At 41.9% G+C, this 25,833-nt stretch overlaps 1 protein-coding gene across 1 annotated transcript in view; it reads right to left on the reverse strand.

Annotated features, from left to right (window-relative positions):
- Window positions 1–245: 245 nt before the first annotated feature.
- The window catches only part of CHP1 (calcineurin like EF-hand protein 1), a 35,031-nt gene continuing 9,443 nt past the window's right edge, over window positions 246–25,833 (reverse strand). The window contains exons 2-7 of the mRNA XM_084631717.1: window positions 24,975–25,047; window positions 10,173–10,253; window positions 6,838–6,965; window positions 5,601–5,662; window positions 4,083–4,205; window positions 246–2,166 (exon numbers count right to left, since the gene is read on the reverse strand). Coding sequence (XP_084487843.1) covers window positions 2,113–2,166; window positions 4,083–4,205; window positions 5,601–5,662; window positions 6,838–6,965; window positions 10,173–10,253; window positions 24,975–25,047 — 521 coding nt within the window. The 3' untranslated portion in view covers window positions 246–2,112. The remainder of the gene's footprint in view (window positions 2,167–4,082; window positions 4,206–5,600; window positions 5,663–6,837; window positions 6,966–10,172; window positions 10,254–24,974; window positions 25,048–25,833) is intronic.

Below are 25,833 nucleotides of genomic sequence, written 5' to 3' on the forward strand. Positions count from 1 at the left end.
AGTTAATTATAGGATTTTTCATAATCTTCTTGAAGAAAGGATCACTTTAGGTTGCTTTCTGAAATGTGCAGAATCAGACTGTAGAGCCTAACAACAGCCTTAAGATTGTTCTATAGTGAACAGAGTCTGTCAACACCACACAGGCACAATTTTTACAGTGAAGACTTATTTATGGATGGATAAATACAGAACTCATTGGGACAATAAGGCACAACAGTTGACTACAATTACACAGGCAGAAGAAATAGAGAAACATCTTTTAAATAAGCAAATCAAAGCCTATAACATCTTGTGTACCTTTCCATGTTAACATAGTCACATTCCTTTCCTTTTTACAATTCCTATTTTACATATGGTCATAAAACCAGAATGTTTCCTTCTTGTACAGAACAGGAATCTTTTACAATTCTCCAGCCTTACTATTGAATTGCAGTCTGAAAATTTCAAAGTGCAACATCTTTCTGCAACTCAAACAGAGTGTCTGAAGAATCCACTGAAGGATTCCTTAATACAATTAAGTAAAGGAACTAAAGAAATCCATTTGAGGGTTGAATCTTAGCTCAATACTTACAGAAACTTACGTTAACACGATGTGGAGGTGTGTGGAAGCACTTAAACACTGATTCTTCCATAGAGATGGACCTCCAAGTCAACTCAAGACACTCCACTGGTACTGGTTGTCAGATCATTTGTTGACTTATCCACATGTGCACAAGAAGCTGTGTAGCCAATGAATTTGGAGGTGAACAACTGAACACATGCATTGCTTTTGAATCCTTGATTTAATATATAGTCTTGCTGTTAAGTTTTTAATTTAAAAAAAGTTATCCTTTCAGTTGTGTTGGTTTCATAAAGATTTGTGGAAAGTATCTGATCAAAGTATTATATTCTAAAATCTCACCTTTTAATTTGAACTGGGATTTACTAGGCAATTCCTTAAAAACAGTTGTATCTAAACTGCCATGAAAGTGTTCCAAGTGCAGCTAAACTAACACCCACAGTGCAGATCCACCAGCCAGGGTGGGGCTCAGATAGATGTTACCCAAAAAAAAAAAAATCATTGGTTTTCAAATAATCTAAGGATTAATATGAAAGCAGCACAAGGTGTCACTAGAGCTATTACCACTGGATGGTGACAATGACATGAAATCAGACTTTGTGCATGGCTAGTTTTCTTGAATTATAAACACCAGTAAATAAATCTGCACTAATGAAAGCAGTAAATTGTGATGGTGGAGGTAAGAGTGCCCTGTGGGAAGGAACAGTCATACAGAAAAGCAACCTAGGGAGGGGTGCTTTGTGGTCCACTGGCAGTCAGAGCCTGCAAGCTGCTCTTAAGACAGCCACTTCTGCACCTGGTACTGGGGTAGTTTGAGGGATCACTAGGTGGAGTCCAGTTTGTTCCACGGAAGTTGCAACCTGCAATCATGACAGATTACTCTCCCCACTGTGGATTAATTCTACAGAATCCAGTCATAGCATTTGAGACTGCTCAGAACTGGCACAGTATTCCCAATCCTACAGTCCTGGGAAAGAAGCTACATGACTTAAATGATTAATTTAAGGTCGCTCTAAAGAGCAAATCTGGAAAGAGGGAAGAAAGGTCTTAAAAAAACCAAGCGGGGAGCAAAAAAGGCAGCTCTGTTGCACTAGCATGGGAAGGAAAAAGGCAGTGCTACTGACACCTAGGACTAGCTGAAGTTTCACACTATACTTCACTACTTCACTATACACTACTCCCAGTAAAAAAAATTCAGATGGCTTTTCTGTGGGATATCACCCCCTTTTTGGCTTCCTAGATGTAGAGCTCCAGAAGAATAAGTTTGCAGCAGCAATACATAGGAAGGAAAGGTGATCGTTATAGTCATACAGCAATGCAGAGGAAAAATCTGAAATAGGGACTTTTTAATGCTCCATTCCAAGCTGCACTGCAGCCACTTCCCTTTGTTCCTGCTACACAGGGAATGTTCACCTTTGTGAAACAAGCTGGTGAGGGATTGCAGATGTGTTTTTCCATGTACCAGTAGCAATGCACTATGGAAAGATAGTGGGGAGAAAATGGAGTTCTAGTCCTTAGAAATTAGGAGTGGTAAGGAATGGGTCTCCCATCCATCAGTGAAGAAATCGAATGCTCATTTTCTGCTCTACATCCACCTTCTCCAAAACCTGCAATAAAACCAAGAGACAGCTGGTTAAGTCACTTATGTACACAGTTCTGTTCCAGTTAAAATGTTGAATGATATTAAAAAAAGCAAGCAAAAGGAGTATGGGGCATCCTGGCAAGCCAGTCTTTCATCTGGAGGCTGCTAATGCTGTGCCCCAGAAGCTAAGCTTTCCTTTTAAAAATTAAGAAAACCACAATGTGAACCAAGTGTAACTAATATAGTAATAGCGGCAAAGAGTCCTGTGGCACCTTATAAACTAACAGATGTATTGGAGCATAAGCTTTCGCAGTTGAATACCCACTTGGTCAGATGCGTGTAGTGGAAATTTCCAGAGGCAGGTATAAATATGCAAGCAAGAATCAGGCTAGGGATAACGAGGTTAGTTCAATCAGGGAGGATGAAGCCATCTTCTAGCAGTTGAGGTGTGAACACCAAGGGAGGAGAAACTGCTTTTGTAGTTGGCTAGCCATTCACAGTCTTTGTTTAATCCTGAGCTGATGGTGTCAAATTTCACAATGAACTGAAGCTCAGCAGTTTCTCTTTGAAGTCTGGTCCTGAACTTTTTTTTGCTGCAGGATGGCTACCTTTAAATCTGCTATTGGGTATCTAGGGAGGTTGAAGTGTTCTCCTACAGGTTTTTGTATATTGCCATTCCTAATATCTGATTTGTGTTCATTATTCACCCACGAAAGGTTATAGTTCAATACATCTGTTAGGCTATAAAGGCGCCACAGGACTCTTCGCTGCTTTTACAGATCCAGACTAACACGGCTACCCCTCTAATACTAATATAGTAATGTCAATCTCCAGACAGCCAGAAACAGCTAAGAAGTGTGGACTATCCTCCTTTGTTAACCTTTAACTCATGTGACAACCTCTTAACAAGTATCAACACTACACAGTAGAACCTCAGAGTTACAAACTGACTTGTCAAGCACACTCCTCATTTGGAACTAAAAGTACGCAATCCGGTAGCAACAGAAACAAAACCAAATACAGTACAATACTTTGTTAAACTACTAAAAAATAAAAAGTTTAAAGAAAGATTTGACAAGGTAAGGAAATGGTTTCTGTGCTTGTTTCGTTTAAATTAAGATGGCTAAAAGCATTTTTCTTCTGCATAGTCAAGTTTCAAAGCTATATTAAGCCAATGTTCAGTTGTAAACTTTTGAAAGAACAAAACGTTTTGTTCAGCATTAAGAACATTTCAGAGTTACGAACAACGTCTATTCCCGAGGTTTTATCATTTTTCACTACTGGACAAGGTATATGGGCTTGTCTACATCAGGAATTTGACTGGCACAGATAAAGAATAATTACTCTGCTTTAGTTATGCTAGTATAATTCCCCTGGGTGATTATTTAATAACATGGAGTAATTATTCCGCTATAACTGTGCCAGCCAATTTCCCCATGTAGGCAAGCCTCAAGGAAGGAAGTAGATTATCATTTTCTGATCTACTGTGATCAGAGTCTCATTTTGGGATCTCAAATGGACCTTGGAAGAGCACTATTTTTTCCCTAGTTTGACTCCTGGCACAGGCCATTTAACTCTCTCCCACAAGAAAGTTACCCTTGTGGTGGGCCTCTTGCCTGAAAATCTGCTTGACTAAAAATTAAAAAAACAGATCCAGCTACATAACCTCAGAAGAAAAAGTTCACAGAAGAGGTATACAGGCTGATTGAGGGATTATACGCTGGCAGCACAGCCCCAGAAGTGAACCCTGCCCTTCAAGAGGCTATGATCTCATTCCCTCTGCTAGGGCACAGGGGAATTATGATATACTGGGAAGGACTGCTACACTAACTGCAAAAATGAAGGGTAGTATCTTTTTGGCTCATTTCCAACTATTTATGTGACTGCTCAGTGATGACCACATTCAATCACTTCCTGTAATTCAAAAGGTTAATTCCCAACCTTGACAAACTCTGTGAAGGAGATGGCACTGTCTCCATCCTGATCAGCCTCCTGGATTGTCCTGTCAGCAATACTGCCCAGCTGCTCGTCTGAAATGTTTACACCAACCATCATCCGCAATACCTGCAAGATACAGAAAGCCCAGGAAGTCTGAATATCGCTATATAAATAACCTTTAAGCTAAGAGTGTTATGGGAAGATTATTCTGAAAGTCTTGTGCAGAATTTATGCACAGTACTCGGAACAAGGATACCATTCAAGTAGCAACTCTGTGTAAACAGAACACAGCAGGACCCTTGTTACTGTCTGGAAATGTTTTCTATGATCAAGATTTTCAGTTCCTCTTGTACACCGAACCTATTGACCAAAATTGCCTCCACACAAGTACAGAATATACAAGAATGCCTTTATGTGCCCCCTGAACAGAAGTGCAAGCTTCTTCCTCATTCCCAAAAAAGTGGAATTCAAAAAAGAGCTCCTACAAAGTGAGTGAATAGTATTCTCGGAATATTTTTTTTTTAAATCTGGTAGTTTCAACTATTTTTCACAAGACTGACAACTGCTTGATTTGACCTTTCCCTGTTTAGGTTTGTTTCGTTGCTTTCTGAAGCCTTGCAAGTTGCAGATATGCAATCAAAACTGCACTAGTCAGCTCTTCTCCTTCCTGCCAGTTTGTAAGGTGCTTTTCTGTGCTGAAGACAGAAGTGAGCAGTTTTGATCAAATGCAGTTCCTTGCTCAACATGAGCCACAAATTACTGCCTACTTGGCAAGATTAGTAGAATGCAGTTACTCCCAACTCAAATCTAGCCTGATATGCAGATCCATGCCATTACAGTACTTATTTCTTGTTGCTTTGCTCCATCCAGGAAGAAGGCAACAAAAGCTTTATCCCCCTGGGAAAAAACTGATCAGATAAACTAATCCACCTCAAAAAACAGACCCATACCTAGTCTTGTTGTCCCGGCCATAAAAACTAAGTATGGTGGGGGTTTTTTTTGTAGGGGCAGGTTACATCTGCTCATCTCTGTGTTCCAATGGAAGTACAGTCATCCATAAATAATCAAACATGTTAAAAATTAACCTAATGCTCTGCTGAAGTTTTTGATGGAGTAGGAAGTCTATGCTCTTACTGGAGATTGAAAGACAAAAGTCACCATATTTTTGAAGCTACAGGTAGGCAGAGTCCAGTCAGCCATACATTTTTGAATGGCCTGTAAAACTGGTCTAACCACAGTTGCTTGCAGATGCTCCAACTATTAGATCAAAGGCTGCCATTAGACTTCTTCCATATTCTAAAGCGGTTTTAGGTCGATGGCACATTTTTTGGGAAGGTCACCCAAGTGCCCAACTTCCAATAAAATCTTTCACATGTCAATGTGATGAGCAGGTCAATTTCACTCTTTTACAAAAAGCATTCTTAGGGAAAGAATTTCTTTAAGGGTTAAAGTTGCAAGCTCGGTCATCTAAAGACCAACGGACTCAATTTAAGTCCCATTCTAGCCCAAAGTGCTCTTTACCTGAAGCAGCTCATCTCGGGATATCTTGTCATCTTTATCCAGGTCATATAGTCGAAAAGCAACTAGAGGGAAGGTGAGAATGAGTCAGCTGAATTCAGGTACTATTTGTTCACCTTCCCCACCCACATACGTAAATTTAAAATTTCATGCACTCAAAAACATGGTTGTCCGAAAGCTGGCAGCAATGTAGGTGTTGGGTCATTAAAAAATGACCATTGATGTAAATATTAGACTACAGCTTTTCTAGGATCCTGTTAAAAATGTTTTATAGAATTATATAATTCAGAGTTCCCACCTACCATGATAATCAGTTTGTTCCTGCAATTTGCTAGTGTCTCAATATATGTAGTCCTTTTCAGAGGATTGCACATTATTGTTCAGAGACAACAGCCACTTAGAAATTACCTTTCAAGATCAAACCAGTAGTCCATCTAGTTAAGTATCCAACGTGACATGGGTCAGTACTAGATTTACAGGAAGACACAGCAACCTCCATAATGGACAATTCTATAAATAGCCTGCTTGCAGGGGAAGTTTCTTTCTAACCCTGAAACATGAGAGTTTATTTCTTTAATTCCATAAGGAATCATCTTTGCACTGTCACTTCTCTGACTGGCCTACACTTTGCCTTAAGTATATGGTCAAATCAGAGCCTAGAGAATGCTGATCAAAAGACTGCTGCAGACTTAGTATATAGGAGTAATTCACTTTCCACTCTGACCATACGCTTCAAGCAGAATAAGGAACAATCATGACAGGGGAGAGTGGGATGGAGGTGTGAAGATGAGTGGCAATACCATATCATATGAAGGACTGGAGAAATAGCAAGTGGTATGAGGAAGGGAACTGGAAGGCCCATTCATGGCTGGAATACTACTCTACTTCCAGAGAGCATCTCTCAGAACTGCTCTGACACCACAGCAACCTGTCATGAGACATTTAGGAAAGAGCTGAAATTAGTCCAGCATAATCAAGTCTCCAGAATCTCTGTACGTAACGCCATTTTTACTAAGCTTCAACATATCCTACTAGCTTCTGAAATGGCTATGGCAGCCTCTGTTACAGTCTACTACTTACAGGTTTTATAAGTCAGTTTGTATTTAAAAATAAGTACTGCAGTATGTCAGCTCAGTCAGTGTGTGTGTAGGGTCACTCTCTCAGGAAACATAAGGGTGGAAGACTAAAGAACCAGGAGGCAAGGAATGGAATTGTCCAGGTAGAGTGTGAAGTTCCTTACAGTGCAGCTTGTTACTCCGGCTGTTGAGTGGTTCTGGTCCATTCTGGTCTTTGCTTTTTTCATTATCTTCAATGGGTCGGAAGTGGGCCAAAGTCCTCATGAATCCACGGAAATTCACCTGGTCCTCTCTGCAAGGTATTACAACAGGTAAATTGTCTAAAATTTAGCATAATACAGGTTGTCTATTGCAGTTGTGAACTCAAGCTTCAGTGACCAAACAAGTCCCTTCGTGGTATTTCTGTAGGAGCAAGTTAATTGAGTGTTCTATAAATTTTTTATTTACATCCAGCAAGCCCTTGCCTTCTTGGTCTCCTTCAGTAGAGGGAAATTTCCTTGTGGTCATCCAGGAATTGCAAATGTTTTCAAGAGCAGTAGCAGAATTATTGGTGGATACATGATGCAATGTAGAGAGGAGGTATGGTCTGAGGTAGTAAAAAGAATCAAGATTTCTTAAGGTGAGGTTGGATAAGTCATTTAGTTTCTATAAAATAGGTACATTTACTCACCTCAAAACTGTTGTAGGGGGTTTAACATTTCTAAAACATTTCAAAATTTCTTAGATGAAGCACAAAATGAGGAACCAAAATTTAGAAATGAACAAGGTTTGTGCAAGTAGAGTCTGAAAATCTCAGGCACTAGTTCTTTAAAGTGACGAACTTTGGGTGTCAAATTCGATACCTTAAAAGAGCTCTAAATTCAGGAAGTGTGAGATCCCACTTTCTCAAAATCATGCCCCTTTAAGGTGCCTCAAGTTGGGCAGCTCAGAAGTTCAGGAACCCCAAAATAATTTGTTGAAGTCTTGTACAAAGCTTTTTACTACAGGAAACCACACTACCTATGACCTCTCTTCTCAGGCCCTTTTTATCCAACAAAGGAGGAAGAAAGGCATAAGCCAATCTTGTTTTTCCCTTAGTGGGTCAACGCGGAGGAACTAGGGAGAAGGGTAGAGATCTAACACACTGGACCAAAAAGGGAGTTCCAGGTACATGAGACAGCTTGGTAGGCAAAAGATAGGAGAACACAGAATGACACAAAGGTGCTCTGAACAAAGTGAAGTGGTTAGGAGACAGATGAAATGCAGTTTATGCCAGACATTCAAGGCAAGGAGCTTACTGAACTGGAGGGTGAGAAGCCAGTGAAGCAACTACAACCCATGCAGAGTGTAGTCAGAGTGACAGGCAAGAAAGATTTTGCAGCAGATTTCTGGACTGATCAGCTGGGGGTGTGTGGGGGAGGAGAACATGAGTAAGCCCAAAGGAAATTGCAAAAGACATCCAAGGGCTTGGACAAGGGTCTTGGCACTGGCAATAGGAATGGATAATTTTGGAGATTTGAAACAGTTTGATGGGAAGAGAAAGAAGAGTCTGGTTTTAGCCATGTTAAGTTTTAGCTGGTGGTATGGTATCCAAGATGTCAGATGCAGATTTGAGGATCAGTATTGAGGTGGCAGCAGAAGCCATGTAGTAGGCTGACATTACCTATTGAGAAAAGGCCCAGGACAAACCCCTACAGAGAAAGGGGAAGAGGAGGCATCCCCAAAGAAGATACTGAAGGATCAGACAGATACTAAAGTAACCTAGAAGAGCAGTGTCTCTGAATCCCAGAGAAAGTGTCTCTAGGAGGGTCCGACTGACCATAGGCGCCAACTTCTGCTGGTGCCGGTGGGTGCTTGACTCCCCTCTGCCCCCATTCCAACCCCTTCCCCAAATCCCCGCCCCGGCCTCACCTCTTCCCTTGAGTGCACCACGTTCCCGTTCCTCCTGCCTCCCTCCTGGAGCTTGTTACACAGCAAAACAGCTGTTTTGCGGCGGCAAGTGCTGGGAGGTAGGTGGAGAAGCGGGGACATGGCACACTCAGGGGAGGAGGTGGAGGCAAGGTGGGGCAGGGAGCTGGGCTGCCGGTGGGTGCAGAGCACTCATGGAGTCGGCACCAATGTGACTGACTACATCAAGACAGCAAGAAGAAAGAGGACAAAGAAGAGGCCTTACAGCTGATGGATTGACAGTCTGCCAAGCTGGAGACTGAGGTGCAGGACAACGCAGCTTACACTTGAATAAAGAAAAAAAGAGGACTTGTGGCACCTTAGAGATTAACAAATTTATTTGAGCATAAGCATCCGATGAAGTGAGCTGTAGCTCATGAAAGCTTATGCTCAAATAAATTTGTTAATCTCTAAGGTGCCACAAGTCCTCTTTCTTTTTGCAGATACAGACTAACATGACTGCTACTCTGAAACCTTACACTTGAATGTCACTTTTCAGTGAAGTTGATGATCCTGGGAGGAAGGCAAGGTGGTTTAAAGAAAGTCCAAAGGTGGAGAACCAGACAATTAGGGAGTAAAGCTGCTTGTTAAGAGATACTAGTGCTAGAAGTGAGTTTGTAGCTGATAAGTCTGTATTGTCTCCTCTATGCAGGGTTGCTGTTGCCATATTGGTCTCAGGATATTAGAGAGAAGGTGGGAGAGGTAATAGCTTTCATTGGATTAACTTCAGTTAATGAGAGAGAAGCTTTCAAGCTTACACAGAGCTGTTCTTTAGGTCTGGAAAATGTATTCAGCATCACAGCTAACTACAAGGTGGATCAGACTGTTTAACATAAGTAGTTGACACCATAGGCGCCAACTCCGTGGGTGCTCTGGGGCTAGAGCACCCACAGGGAAAAATTAGTGGGTGCTGAGCACCCACCGGCAACCAAGCTCCCCTCATCCCCCACCCCATCTCATCCTCCCCTGAGCATGCTGCATCCCCGCTCCTCTGCTTATCTCCCAGCACTTCCCACCTGGCTGCTGCCAAACAGCTGTTTGGCAGCTTTAGCACACTCCAGGAGGGAGGAGGAGGAGCAGGAGGTGGGGAAAGAGGCGGGGTTGGGGCAGGGATTTGGGGAAGGAGTTGGAATAGGGGTGGGGCGGGGCAGGGGTGGGGCCTCATGGAAGAGATGGAGTGGGGGGGAGGGCTGAGCACCCACATGAAAGAAAGTCAGCGCCTATGGTTAACACATTTCAAGTCTCTTGGACTGTCACCAGAGGCATTCAGCAGCAAGATAACAGGAATGGAGAATAGGTTAACATGTGAACCAGAACTGAGTATTGATTAAGGATCATAACACCCTGATAAGGTAGGCCAGTGTCCCCATATTACAGATTGGAAACCATACAAAAAAGATGTTAAGTGACTGCCCAAAGTCACACAGCAAATGTATGGGAAGACTGAAGATAGAATCCAGGTATCCAATTCCTACTCCCATGCTTTAACCATAAACATACCTCTGATTAGAACTTTGCAATGTTTGTCACAAAACTTGTAGACCATTTGGAAATGCATTCAATAGGAACTTACCCCTCTGGGAAAAAGGCATTAATAATCCGGTCTCCCAGGGGGTTGATGGCAAGCTCAGGAATTCGTTGGAAGTCTTCACGGCTAAGGGAAGCAAGAATATGAGAGTCTTCATAAACTTAGCTGTAGAGAAAGTTGCATAAAGACTGAGTAAAGTCTAATGAGAGGATCCACAATACAGTACATCCATTTGGATTTTACTTCTTCAGCAAAGTACTTTGCTGTTTGCTTTCCAACCATAATAGTGCAATAGCGTTAAAAGTTTATTAATGGCACCCAAGACAAGGAGAATAGTGCTGAGTTTGTATTACATTACATGCCTATAATAGTGCTAATTTATCAAGTTAATAGCACTTCTCAGATACAGTGAATACCAATTTATGCAAGAAAATCTACTAAACAATTTTAGTTAGTTATCCCTCTAGAATGATTGGACAATATGCAACTACAGGAAAAGAAAGCAACATAATGAAAAGCAAGTAACAACTAAAGTAAATTTGTTTAGCAACAGAGTCACTTGAGTTGGAAGGAATTTTAGATTAGTTCATCTGGAGCGATGTATCACAGTCTTGATATCACCAAAAGCCACTAATCAATTTTCAGGTTTTAATTTCTTTCTGTCTGGACCCTTTGTTGTCTGATCAAGATATTTAAATAATGCTGTGGAAATGAAATTTGAGCTTGTTTCAAACAGGAAGCGTTCCCTGCTTTAGAACACTAGCAGTTTTCTATAGGCACCCATCGAAACTAAATAAGGTCAGGCTTGACAAAGCCCTGGCTGTGTTGATTTAATTGGGGATTGGTCCTGCTTTGAGCAGGGGGTTGGACTAGATGACCTCCTGAGGTCCCTTCCAACCCTGATATTCTAGGATTCTATGAAATACCTGTGCTGCTTAAAAACTACACTGGTAAACAAAGTTACATTAGTATAAAAGAGTTTGTACTTGTATAGCTTATTCAAATTAAGAATGCAAAATAAGCAACAGTAAAGCACCTTTATAGTTATACTGCTATGTTTGTAAAAAAAGTTCAACCAGTATAACAGTTGGTAATTGGTACTAGACTTCCTTATTCATTTAGGCCTGTGGCTGGAAAGGTATTAACGCATTAATTAGTGGTAGAGGCCAAGATGTACTAAAATGCTGGTTGAAAGTTTAAACACATTTTCGCCAAGAAGCAATTTCAAACTCTTCCTTGTTGGGTGCCCAATTTGTGACCTTGTGCCAGATTTGCAGAAATACTAAACACCGACAATTCCACTTGAAATCAACGGGAGCTCTGGGCACTCAGCCCTTCTGAAATTCAACTAAAAGGTCTCAAGTTGGGCACCCAAGAACTAGTTGCTTTTGAAAACTGTCTTAAGCAAATGAAGTGGTGATACAGATGACAGTCAGTTCAAGCTTTTCTAAGCACCAGGCCTAGTAATGCAGGAATCTGAACATGAGGACATTCTGGAGACAATTGTGAGCTACCACTTCACAGAACTATAAACATTAGACAGAAAGAGACCTATGGAGTCTAGTCTCACCTACTGTCAGTGGGAACTGCTCCCCACAATGTTCTCTAGTGCTCTTCCAGTCTAGTTTTAAAATTTCTCCTGCTGTTGCTATACTTGAGGACCCAGTTGTAGTGTAACTATTGCTGGGGTCCCAATCTAAGTTCCCTCTAAGCTGTGCGGTCGTGCAGCTGCCTCTCCCCCAGCATGGATCTGCCGTGGCAGGGGAGAGGAGCCCCTCCCAACCCTTGGCTCAGGCCAGGCCTGCCCGAGCTGCTGCAGCCAGGGAGAGGCGCCTCTCCCCCGGCCCCGAGCTGCTGTGGCAGGAGAGGGCTGGGGGGGAGGGAGGGAAGGAGAGTCCTCTCTCCCCCGTGCAGCCCCAGGGCAGCCTGCACCCCAAACCCCTCATCCCTGGCCTCACCCGTGCCTGCACCCCAATCCTCTTCCCCAGACCCGAGCCCCCTCCCACACTCCAAACCCCTCATCCCCAGCCCCACCCCAGAGCCCGCACCCCCAGCCAGAGCCCTCATCCCCCCCACACTTCAACCCTCTGTCCCAGCCCAGAGTCCCCTCCTACATTCCAAACCCCTCGGCCCCACCTCATGAATTTTGTTATGTGCACCAATATGGAGACGATGTGTCACACACTGCCTCCATACTGGGTGCACATAAAATTCATTCCACACATGTATGTAAAAAAGAGAGGACACTGGTCCCAATTATAGTATATTTGTCATAACATGGTTAAAACAGTGTGATCTTAGAGTACAGTGGGGAAATGGCCAATTTTTTTAACTGTCTCTGAACAATGCTACTGCCCTGTGCATGCCCATGCCTGTGTTATGCTTCAGAGACATGATTAAGACGCACCTATACATCAAAAATAGATAGCCATGTTGTAACTCAACCCCCTCAATATGGTTGTATTTGAAATAGACAAGGGGCACAGCACACAGATGCTGTGAAGCCAAGATGCGGTGAAGCATCTACACTGGGATAAAAGCCATTTTAACTACAGTGCTTTGGCTCAAATTCCGATGTGTAAGGCCCTACCAAATTCACAGTCCAGTTTGGTCAATTTCACGATCATAGGATTTTAAAAATCAAATTTTATGATTTCAGTTATTTAAATCTGAAATGTCGTGGTGTTGTAATTGTAGTGGTCTTGACCCGAAAAGGAGCTGGAGTGGCAAGGCGGAGGGTCACAAGGTTATTTTAGGGGGGTTGCAGTACTGTTACCCTTACTTCTGCACTGCTGCTGCGGGCGCTGCCTTCAGGCTGGGTGCCTGGCCAACAGCTGCTGCTCTCCGCCCAGCTCTGAAGACAGTGTCGTAGTAAGAGTGGCAATATTGTACTGCTCCTAAAATAACGTTGTGACCCCCCCTTCAACTTTTTTGGGTCAGGACCCCCAATTTGAGAAAAGCTGGTCTCCCCCATGAAATCTGTATAGTATATGGTAAAAGCACACAAAAGACCAGATTTCATGGTCTGTGACGCATTTTTCATGGGTGTGAATTTGGTAGGTCCCTACTAATGTATACAAGCCACTGAAATCAACTACTCCCACATCCTGTCTAGAATTTTCCATTGACATAATGTCAGATTCCTTGCTTGTTAAATTTCAGCTTCAGAGAATTTACATTCAACATTTCAGCCTCATGTTGTGCCTGGTTTATGGTAAGAGTTTAACAATTAACTACAAGTAACCCCTAGGTTTCAAATCCACTTCTATTTTTGCTCATTAAGGGGACATTATGGGGTAGGTATTATAATTGGAATAGCTGTAACAGCCATAAAAATAACTGAATGCAGAGAGGCAAGTTGTACCTCATTTTATACACCCAAGGCCCCTCAGAGTCATTAGGGACCTACTTCACCTGGCTGAGGCCGGAGCCTACAGGAAATCGGATGTTCTATTTCTTCCTTATTCATGGGGCCATAGCAGCAGGCTTCTCCCAATGAGACTTTCCAGGAACCTTTTTCTACTATAACCTTGCTTAAAGGTTGTTTTGCCTATGATCTTTAACTGCAAATTGGTTAGTCTGCATAATAAAGAGCATCCATGACATTTTTCAGTACTAAACAAGAGTTTCTGCTGCAAACAATTAGTAGCTTCTAGGTAGGCTATGCATTTCTAAGCTGTGGGATGTGTCTTCTGAAGGGAACACAAGAGCCCAACATGGGGGACACACCCATCTCATTGCCTTGTCCCAAGCATCTGCAGGGCCATTGCTGGCCACTCATTCTTTCACCCACTACTGCTCTTATGTTTGGTCTTCCTTGACTAGGTGGTCACACATAGTGCTGTTCCCCGATGTCTGACAAGAGAGGGAGCAGCACTGTATAGAACTGAGGAAAGAACTGAAGAGAGAATGTGACAGCAGCTGTGGGAGTAGATAAATGGAAGACCGTTCCCAAAAGTGAGGAAATGGGAAAGGGAGGAACTACTGGAGAAGTGGAGAGAGAAATAAGTGAAATAAAGGGAGGAGAAAACTGGCAAGGAGAGCAAAGCTTCGTCTATGCTGGTTACAAACACACAAACTTTGGGGGAAGTTTCCCTGTGTAGACCAGGCCAGAGAACTGGGAAACATGTGTCAGTAGTGGAAGAAAGAATTAGAAGAGAAACGGGTAGAGAGGAAATGAAAAACAGAAAAAGCAGAAAAATACAAAGGAGATTAAATGTGTAAATGAGTCAGGTGAGATGGGAGTGGCACTATACGCAAAAGCAAGCATAGAATCAAACATAGTAAAAAAAATTGAGTGACTCGGAAAAAAAAAAGTGACTCATACACTACTGCAGAATCTCTATAGATAGAAATTCCATGCTTGAATAATAAGACTAGCAGTAGGATACACTACAGCCCACCTGACCAGGATGGTGAAGGTGAAATGCTCAGGGAGATTACTGGGTTTTCTGTTTTTGTAGCCTCTCTAATGGGGGATTTCAGCTGTTCCCATATTGAATGGGAACATGTCACCTCAGTACTGATACAGAGACAAAAATTTATACACACCATTAATGAGTGATTCTTGGAGAAGCTAGTCCTAGAAGCCATGAAGGGAGAGGGAATTTTGACTTAGGACTAAGTGACTCGCAGGATTTGGTCCAAGAAGTAACTATAGCTGAACCATTCAGTAATTGTGACCATAATGTAATTAAATGCAACATCCTTGAAGAGGGAAAATACCAAAGAAACCCACCACAGTAGTGTTTAACTTCAAACAGGGGAACTACATAACATTGAGGTGGCTAGTTAAACAGAAATTAAAAGGAATAATCACAGAAGTAAAATGCCTGCAAGCTGCATGGAAACTTTTCTAAAAATACTCAGAGGCTCCAACTATACGTAAACCCCCAAATTTAAAACCAACAAAAAATCTGTAGTATGAGGGTCAAAAAATGCCATCATGGATAAACAAAGTAAGAGGTGGTTAAAGACAAAAGGACATCCTTTAAAAATTTGAAGAAAAAAAGGAGCATAATCTCTGGCAAGTCAAGTATGATTAGGCAGTCTTCTTAGTAATGCACCACCCCCCCTTGCAGCTCCCAATGGCCAGGAATGGGGAACTGTGGCCAATGGGAGCTTCAGGGGAGGTACCTGCAGGCGAGGGCAGCGCACAGAGCCCTCTGCCCTCCCCTCCTCCAGGGACATGGTGCTAGCTGCTTCGGGTGCGGGGCCGGGGCCTGCCTTAGCCTCACTGCGTGCTGCTGCCACCCCGTCACCGCTCCATGTAAGCGGTGACGGGCTGGAGCCCGCACCCTGGTCCCCTCCCGCACTCTGCACCCTGTCCTGAGCCCCCTGCCACACCCCAACCCCCTGCCCTGAGCTGTTTCCTGCACATCGCACCCCTTCCCACACCACCTCCTGCACCCAACCCCCTGCCCCAGCCCTAAATTCATGGTCGTGCATGCAATTTTCCCACCCAGATGTGGCCCTCTGGCCAAAAAGTTTGCCCACAACTGGGTTAGATGATAAAGGCAAAATATCATAATGCCACTGTACAAATCCATGGCACACCCACACCTTGAATACTCCACGCAGTTTTGGTCAACCCATCTCAAAAAAGAGGTTTGAACTGAAAAAAGTATAACGAAAGGCAACAAAGGTAACTGGGGGTATGGAACAGCTTCCATATATGAGAGATTAAAGAACTGGGACTGTTCATCTTAGGAAAAAAAGATGACTAAGAGGGGATATGATAGAGGTCTATAAAATCACGAATGGTGTGGAGAAAGTGAATAGGAAGTGTTATTTACTCTTTACAACACAAGAACTAGGGGGTCACCCAATTAAAGTAACAGGCAGCAAGTTTAAAACAAATACTTCACACAACGCAGTCAGCTAGACTTCATGGCCAGGGGATGTTGAAGGTTGAAAGTATAACTGGGTTAAAAAAAAATTAGATAAATTCCTGCAGGATAGGTCCACCAATGGCTATTAGCAAAGATGGCCAGGGATGCAAGCCCATGCCCTGGGGAAGGAAGAATCACACAGTAATTGCCCTGTTCTATTCATTTCCTCTGAATCATCTAGCACTGGCCATTATCAAAAGACTGGATACCATTGGTCTCATCCAGTATGGCCATACTTATATTCTAGATGTGGTATTTGCATCAGAGCACGAAAAAACAGTAAATTTATTTTAGATAAAATTAGAACCCCTCTTCCCCCTAGTACGTGTGAAACATGTCCACACACATACACACTCCAACCAATTTCATAGAATCATAGAAGATTAGGGTGGGAAGAGACCTCGGGAGGTCATCTGGTCCAACCCCCTGCTCAAAGCAGGGCCAGCACGAACTAAATCATCCCAGCCAAGGCTTTTATCAAGCTGGGCCTTAAAAACTTAAGGATGGAGGTTCCACCACTTCCCTAGGTAACCCATTCCAGTGCTTCACCACCCGTTTAGTGAAATAGTTTTTCTTAATATCCAACCTTTGGGCCAAAAGAAATCTGATGAGGTTCAATAAGGATAAGTGCAGGGTCCTGCACTTAGCATGGAAGAGCCCAATGCACAGCTACAGACTAGGGACCGAATGGCTAGGCAGCAGTTCTGCGGAAAAGGACCTAGGGGTGACAGTGGACGAGAAGCTGGATATGAGTCAGCAGTGTGCCCTTGTTGCCAAGAAGGCCAATGGCATTTTGGGATGTATAAGTAGGGGCATAGCGAGCAGATCGAGGGATGTGATCGTTCCCCTCTATTCAACATTGGTGATGCCTCATCTGGAGTACTATGTCCAGTTTTGGGCCCCACACTACAAGAAGGATGTGGATAAATTGGAGAGAGTCCAGCGAAGGGCAACAAAAATGATGAGGGGTCTGGAACACATGACTTATGAGGAGAGGCTGAGGGAACTGGGATTGTTTAGTCTGTGGAAGAGAAGAATGAGGGGGGGATTTGATAGCTGCTTTCAACTACCTGAGAGGTGGTTCCAGAGAGGATGGTTCTATACTATTCTCAGTGGTAGAAAATGACAGGACAAGGAGTAATGGTCTCAAGTTGCAGTGGGGGAGGTTTAGGTTGGATATTAGGAAAAACTTTTCACTAGGAGGGTGGTGAAACACTGGAATGCGTTACCTAGAGCGGTAGTAGAATCTCCTTCCTTAGAAGTTTTTAAGGTCAGGCTTGACAAAGCCCTGGCTGGGATGATTTAATTGGGGATTGGTCCTTCTTTGAGCAGGGGGTTGGACTAGATGACCTCCTGAGGTCCCTTCCAACCCTGATATTCTAGGATTCTAACCTAGATCTTCCCCACTGCAGCTTGAGACCATTACTCCTTGTTCTGTCATTTGCCACCACTGAGAACAGCTTTACTCCATCCTCTTTGGAACCCCACTTCAGGTAGTTGAAGGCTGCTATCAAATCCCCCCTCACTCTTCTCTTTTGCAGATTAAGTAAGCCCAGTTCTCTCAGCCTCTCCTCATAAATCATATGTCCCAGACCCCTAATCATTTTCATTGCCCTCTGCTGGACGCTCTGATTTGTCCAAATCCTTTCTGTAGTGTGGGGCCCAAAACTGGACGCAGTACTTCAGATGTGTCCTCACCAGTGCTGAATAATCGCTTCCCTTGATCTGCTGGCAATGCTCCTACTAATACAGCCCAATATGCAGTTAGCCTTCTTGGCAACAAGGGCACACTGCTGACTCCTCCAGCTTCTCGTCCACTATAATCCCCAGGTCCCTTTCTGCAGAAATGCCATTTAGCCAATCGGTCCCCAGCCTGTAGCAGTGCATGGGATTCTTCAATCTTAAGTGTAGGACTCTGCACTTGTCCTTGTTGAACCTCAGATTTCTTTTGGCCCAATCTTCCAATTTGTCTAGTTCACTCGGGACCCTAACCCTACCCTCCAGCATATCAACCACTCTCCCCAGCTTAGTGTCCTCCGTAGACATGTGAGGGTGCAATCCATCCCATCATCCAGATCATTAATGAAGATGTTGAACAAAAACAGCCCCAGGGCAGATCCCTGGGGGTACTCTGCTTGATACTGGCTGCCAAATAGACATTGAGCCATTGGTCACTACCAGTTGAGCCAGAAGACCTAGTCAAATTTCAATCCACCTTTAGTCCATTCATCCAATCCATACTTTAACTTGCTGGCAAGAATACTGTGGGATACCATGTCAAAAGCTTTGACAAAGTCAAGACAATCACGTCCACTGCTTTCCCCATATCCACAGAGCCAGTCATCTCATCATAGACGGCAGTCAGGTTGGTCAGGCATGACTTGCCCTTGGTGAATCCATGTCGACCATTCCTGATCACCTTCCTCTCCTCCAAGTGCTTCAAAATGGATTCCTTGAGGACCTGCTCCATGATTTTTCTAGAGACTCAGGTGAGGCTGACTGGTCTGTAGTTCCCTAGGTTCTCTTTCTTCCCTTTTTTAAAGATGGGCACTATATTTGCCTTTTTCCAGTTGTCCGGGACCTTTCCTGATCACCATGGGTTTTCAAAGATAATTGCCAAAGGCTCTACAATCACATCAGCCAACTCCCTCAACACCCTTGGATGCATTAGATCTGGCCCCATGAACTTGTGCATGTCCAGCTTTTCTAAATAGTCCTTAACCTATTCTTTCACCACTGAGGGCCGCTCACCTCCTCCCCAGACTGTGCTACCCAGTGCAGCAGTCTGGGAGCTGACCTTGCTTGTGAAGACTGAGGCAACCAAAAAAAAAAAAAAACACAAAACAAAAACAAAAACATTGAGTACTCCAGCTTTTTCCACTGTTACTGAATGGAGGGGGTAACCTAGTAAGGGCCCCACACTTTCCCTGACCACCTCCTTGTTGCTAACATACCTGTAGAAACCCTTCTTGTTACCCTTTATATCCCTTGGTAGCTGCAACTCCAGTTGTGCTTTGGTCTTCCTGATTACACCCCTGCATGCTCAAGCAATTTTTTTATACTCTTCCCTAGTCATCTGTTCAAGTTTCCACTTCTTGGAAGATTCCTTTTTGTGTTTAAGCTCACTGAAGATTTCTGTTAAGCCCAGCTGGTTGCCTGCCATATTTGGTATTCTTTCTGCACATCGGTATGGTTTGTTCCTGCACTCTCAATAAGGCTTCTTTAAAATACAGCCGGCTTTCCTGGACTCCTTTCCCCTCCTCATATTAGCCTCTCGGGGGATCCTGCCCATCAGTTCCGAGGGAGTCAAAGTCTGCTTTTCTGAAGTCCAGGATCTGTATTCTGCTGCTCTCCTTTCTTCCTTTTGTCAGGATCCTGAACTCTACCATCTCATGGTCACTGCTACCCAAGTTGCCACCCACTTCTACTTCACCTACCAATTCTTCCCTGTTTGAGAGCAGCAGGTCAAGAGGAGCATGGCTCCTAGCTGGTTCCTCCAGCACTTACACAAGGAAATTGTCCCCAACACTGTGTGTGCGCGCACGCACGCTTTGAATAGCCTGGAATAGCTTGCTCTCACCAGTTCAGAGAACTGGTGATGTTTCAACCTGAATTGGTTTGTGTGGACACAGACTTCTTGAAGTGATTCAACTTGTCCTCTCACTTTCTCACAAGGCCAGTGAAAAGTTCTCCAGAATGTACTGTTTGTGAACTGTATCAAGAACTGTACCCAGTGCTTTGCCATTTGTTTAATATGGTGATAGTGTGGAAACATAATAAGAGTGCAATTTTTTTTTTAACTGAATCAATGTGACTAGTGGGCATACTGAACTCTTTGTACCTAACAGTTCAATTCTCCAATATAGAAGAAGTAGCTAGGATGGTGTTTTCAGGAAGATCACCGATGGATTATAGTTTCCTCAGGAAGTCAGTGGTGTCTTGAAAACAGCTGGGAGTGCTGGTAGTGTAGGGCCTGAGGAGGGAGTCTACAAAGCAAGATAATGCTGCTGTCAGGGTGCCAATGGACCTATTACCTGTGCTAGCTGCATTCAAGCTAGTGTGAATAGGCTAGCTTTTGCTGTGTAGATGTACCCACAGATTTCAAGGAGTGATGCTTGCCATTGTAGCCCATTCCAAGGCTGCGTTTCCTGAGATTTATTTGGCTAAACAAACCCTAATCAACTCTTCACACTTTGCATGGCTGACTCCTCTGTTACATGTTTCCTCATTGTGAATTCAGTAGATCAGATTTGCAAGAGACATCAAAATGCAAGGGTAGCAAATGTGAACAGAACTCAAATCCCAAATTACTTCAGTAGATGGACAAGTATTAATAACACAGTTCAACAACCCCCAAAGAAGTTAACAGTAAAGACCAAGACACTGCATTTATGTAATTAAAACAAGTTTAAATTTCTGTTTGTGAATATATATTTAGAAAACCAGGAAGTAACAAAATGTCAGAGGGGAAAGTTTTGTGAAGAATCAACTTCAAACTTTTCTGTGCCAAACTCTCCATGGCCTGGTTGATTGGAACACAGTGCTTAACTCAGTTTTCACTTTATTTTTGTAGTTCTCATTTGAAAGTTGTACACAAGACAAACTATGAAAAAAACACACCCTGCACCCTTTAGATATGAACAATTACTTTTAAGAACAACATTCAAAGCCCCCCATGCCCCAGATACTTGGCTCCCACGCTCCTGTTTGTTCTTTTATTGAGCAAAGTATAGAAAATACATTTAAAACGTGCAAATGAACAAGTAAATGATTTGCAGATCAAAATAGTATCAAGTTAACTAGGCGTCACCAAGACAATAGCCTGTGACTCAGCAGCAATACAAACAATCCTTTTAGTCACAGAAGCAGCTGCAAAGCTGGTATCATGGAACAACTTTTGTGATAAGTATTGATAAAAGTTCGAGGTGACTTACAAAGAAAATATGGGTTTGTATTTGTGTCCTTGTAATAAGGCTTGAACATTTTTTTGTTTAAATCTTATAAGTATCAGGAATGTTAAGTCTGGTCTTGTATTTTTCTGAGAGATTTCTTTCATGGCTCAGCCTGTATATTTGCATTGTAACCCCATGTAGCTAGAAGAGTTCTTAAGTCAGTTGCAGCTTTCTGAAATCACTTTTAAAACATCTTTTGGTTTAAAATAGGTTTCCCTCAGGAAGATTTTTCTTCAACACTAATATCTGCAGCATGATGGCCACACAAAACAGCAGCTTCCATAGCTAGATCTTCCACTTACAGCTTCCTCTGAGCTTAGATGGCCCTGGGGACAATGAATATTTAGAAGAATCTCAACTAAGTTCAGCAGGTGTTAGAGCTTTAAAGCAATCTGAACAATAAAGCAATTCTGTCTCAGTCAGGTTCTCACTTGCATGATTTACCTTATGCTATACTATCAGTTCTCCACAGAATTTCATAAAAGACCTCAATTTAATGTAAACAGGCAAAAGAAAACCTTTTATAACATCTTTTGCACCTTCTATAGAGAAGAAAAAGAATGGCAGCAAAGTAGGGCTGTCGATTAATTGCATTTAACTTACGCAATTAACTCAAAATTAATTGCAATTCATCTCATTTTTAAAATCACTGTAAAACAATAAATTTCAATTGGTATTCTATTAAGTATTTTTGAATGTTTTTCTACATTTTCAAATATATTGATTTCAATTACAAGAGAATAAAGTATACACTGTTTATTTTATTACAAATATTTGTTGTTTTTACAATGCAAAACAGTATTTTTAAATTCACCTCATACAAGTACTGTAGTGCATTCTCTTTATCGTGAAAGAGAAACTTACAAATATAGATAGTTACAAAACTGCACTCAAAAACAATGCAAAACTTTAGAGCCTACAAGTCCACTCAGTCCAATTTCTTGTTCAGCCAATCTGTAAAACAAGTCTGTTTACATTTACGGGAGATAATGCTGCCAACTTCTTATTTAAAAGAGAGAAAGTGAGAACAAGCATTCGCATGGGACTTTTGTAGCCGGCATTGCAAGGTATTTACGTACCAGATATGATAAACATTCATATGCCCCTTCATGCTTCAGCCACCATTCCAGAGGACATGCTTCCATGCTGATGACGCTTGTTAAAAAATAATGCGTTAATTAAATTTGTGACTGAACTCCTTGGGGGAGAATTGTACATCTCTGGCTCTATTTTACCCACATTCTGACATATATTTCATGTTATAGTAGTCTCAGATGATGACTCCCCAGCATATGTTGTTCATTTTACAAACACTTTCATTGCAGATTTGACAAAATGCAAAGGTACCAATGTGAGATTTCTAAAGATAGCTACAGCACTCAACCCAAGGTTAAGAATCTGAAGTGTCTTCCAAAATCTGAGAGGGATGAGGTGTGGAGCTTGCTTTCAGAAGTCTTCAAAGAGCAACACTCCAATGCAGAAACTACAGAACCCAGACCACCAAAAAAGAAAATCAACCTTCTGCTGGTGGCATCTGACTCAGCTGATGAAAATGAACATGTATTGGTTTGTACTGCTTTGAATTGTTATTGAGCAGAACCAGTCATCAGCATGGATGCATGTCCTCTGGAATGGTGGTTGAAACATGAAGGGACATAAGGCATGTAAATATCTTGCAACACTGGCTACAATTGTGCTATGCGAACACCAGTTCTCGCTTTTAGGTGACACTGTGAACAAGAAATAGGACAGAGTGGACTTGCAGGCTTTAAAGTTTCACATTGTTTTATTTTTGAATGCAGGGTGGGTTTTGTTTTTTTGTTTTTTTTAAAAATTCTACATTTGTAAGTTCCTTTCATGATAAAGAGACTGCACTACAGTACTTGTATTAAGTGAATTGAAAAAACCTTATTTTTACAGTGCAAATATTTGTAATCAAAAATATAAAGTGTGCACTGCACTATTCTGTGTTGTAATTCAAATCAATATATCTGATAATGTAGACTACATCCAAAAATATTTAAATGGTATTCTATTGTTTAACAGTGTGATTCATTACAATTAATTTTAATTGCTTGACAGCCCAATAGCAAAATATTTTAGCTAAAAGTTTAGCATTTCTTGACCCCAAATCTGTCTAAGAGCATTGAGTAAGTGGCAGAAAGTTTCAAAACTCACAATATATGGAAGATACAACTATGGAAGCTGCCATTTTGTGAGTTCTTGTGCTGCAGATATTTGTGTTGAAGAAAGAAGTCTTGCTGAGGCTTTGCGGAAGCAATACTTTAAGCCTAATTATGTTTTAAAAGGTGTTTAAGAAAAACGCAACTGAACTCCTATGAACTCTTCTAGCTACACAGAGATGCAATGTGAATAATTTCTGTAGGAAAAAGAAAATCCACACAGCATCATAGGTGTGCACAGTGTTTTACAAACATTAGAGCCTAGAGAACCTCCTCCCCCCATTTGGGTTAGGTATTTAAACAAAAACAGTCCCTGCTCCAGAGAGCTTACAATCTAAGTGGTCAAGACTCAGCTGAGCGTAGAAAACAGCTGCAGAGGGGAGGTAAGGTAGAGGGATAACAAGGGTGGCCAAATACAAGGTTACATATATTAATTGGGATGCTTTTTTAAAAGTAAGTGAACAAGAGATATTAGTGACTCAGCAACAGGTTACTTGTCCCACTGCCATTAGGCCATTAACATGGGCAGAGGTGGGTCTTAAGTATTTGAGGGAGATCAAAGTGGTAGCTATGAAAATTGGTTTGGAGGAAGAAGCCTTTTGGTAGGGTTGGGCATTTAACTGGTCAAAAAACAATTGGTTAACTGACTGAGTCAAACATTGATCAAATATCATCAGTTCTGTCAAACGTGGTCAAATATTTTAAATTATTAGTTTATTAGAAAAGTAACAAAAAAGTAAGGCTTTATGGTCTCTAGTGTGCATAGCCATGGATAGACATTTATGCCTAATTACAAAGTTACTTAACTAGGTTATTTAAGTCAGAAAAATTGACTCAAGCAGCAGCAGAAGGAAAAAGAGCAGGAAGGGAGGGATCTCTCTACTCCCCTCACTAGCACAGAGCTTTTAATATGATCAGCAAGGTCTAGCTGGGGTCACAGGTGGAACATGAGGATTAGAAATGGCATATTTGTGGAGGGAGGGAACTGGATGTTTATTTACATAGTCATTTAATGCAGAGTTGTTTGCTTAATGAGGGTGGAAGAGTTAATAGTTGTGATGCATTTGAGAAGGAAGAGGCTTAATGGCTGTGCAGATTTTCTTGGTTTTGGGAAAGAGGTTTAGTGACTGAACCCTTCCTCCCTCCTCAGCTCCCTTCTGAGTTAATTTCTGTGCATCTAGTCAGTTTAGATCAGATTTTAAACTCAGGAGCAGGGATGGTACCTTTAAACTTGTTTAACGGTGGTTTACAAAGCACATGTACACTGAAGGCTTGGTATTCAAATAAATAACATACAATGTTTGAGAAAATTCCAGACAACCAAAATACTCAACTTTCTATTAGTTCACCTTTTTCCCCAACAGCATGTAGTAAGTAAGTGATCAAGACATTTAAGTAGGCTTGCTAACAAAAAGTACCATAATGAAATCAAAAAGGTAGGCCATCACCAATATCAGGGCATTCTTCCTGGAATATCTGACATTATTTGACCAACCAGTTACCTGGCTTGTCAAGCTTACCTTTTAGTATAATTTTTTAAGATGTCAGATTTTTGCTGACATTGATTTTTATATGCATTTTAAAACAGTCTGGTTTATTGTGCTTTAATTGTAACTGTCTGTTGCTCTCCAAATACCTAACTGCTTTATAAACATTTAATATATAAATTTAAAAACTGCTTTATTTTAAGAAGTTCATTTTAGGTCAGTAGAAAGAAGACTCCTGATTTATCAGGTGGGAAGATCTGTGTTCAAAATCTTATTACGTTAACCATCATAACTAACTTGGATTATCACAAGATGAGTGGTAGAAAGTACCTACCTAAGAGTCCCATTCTCTCCTTTGTCTAGGCTGGTGAACCGACTGTACAGACGAGTGATCTGACTGTGGGAAACTGGAGGGAAAAAGGAAAATTAGACAAGTCAGTTAAACAATAACCCCATCTCCAGATTGGTTCAGTATACTGAACCAGTCATCTGCAAACAGACAGATGAAAATACTAAAGCACTGGCAAACTTGTCAGAAGTCTGAGCCGCACTGCCCGTTCCCACCTCCCCAGGTAGCAGGGAATAATTCTGGGGTTCTCCCATGAAGTCAGAAGAGTAGAGGCCAGTGCTGTACTTCTTTAAGTGGGATCAGTTAGTTTGTGGTCTTTAACAAAAATATCACCGAGAAGTTTTCAACCCTGGCAATCTGCTTAGTTTACATTTTTGAGGCTAAATATTTAATGATAGCCAAGTTCAACCCCAATATGTCTCTCCACCCCTAAATTGTCAGAATCCATAATCAAAAGCCTTTCATGCCCCAAAAGTCAGTTATGTTCACTGTATCAACCCCTTCTCAAATCTCCACTCAGGTTTGAAGAGTGGAAACTGCATTTTTATAAAAATTACATTGATACAGATTACACTTGTAATTTGCTTTCAAATTCATTCTAAATTCATACAATGTGAATATCCTTCAATAGCATATTCTGTATTGCTAAACAAACCAAAGCTCTTCTTATCTCTGCCATATTCTGATGAGCAAAACATTTTAAAATCTGGCTTACAGCTAGGGCAGTTCCTCTAGAAAGCTAGCTGAGCATGCAAGGGAAAAAAGGGCAGCGAAGAATACATCAAACCTACTTGCCTCCTCCTGCAAAAGTCTGCCTGAATCTGAATGCAACTAGTTTCCAGGG

The sequence above is a fragment of the Lepidochelys olivacea genome (assembly GCF_965140295.1).
Source record: "Lepidochelys olivacea isolate rLepOli2 genome assembly, chromosome: 6".
In the NCBI taxonomy this organism is placed as follows: domain Eukaryota; kingdom Metazoa; phylum Chordata; order Testudines; family Cheloniidae; genus Lepidochelys; species Lepidochelys olivacea.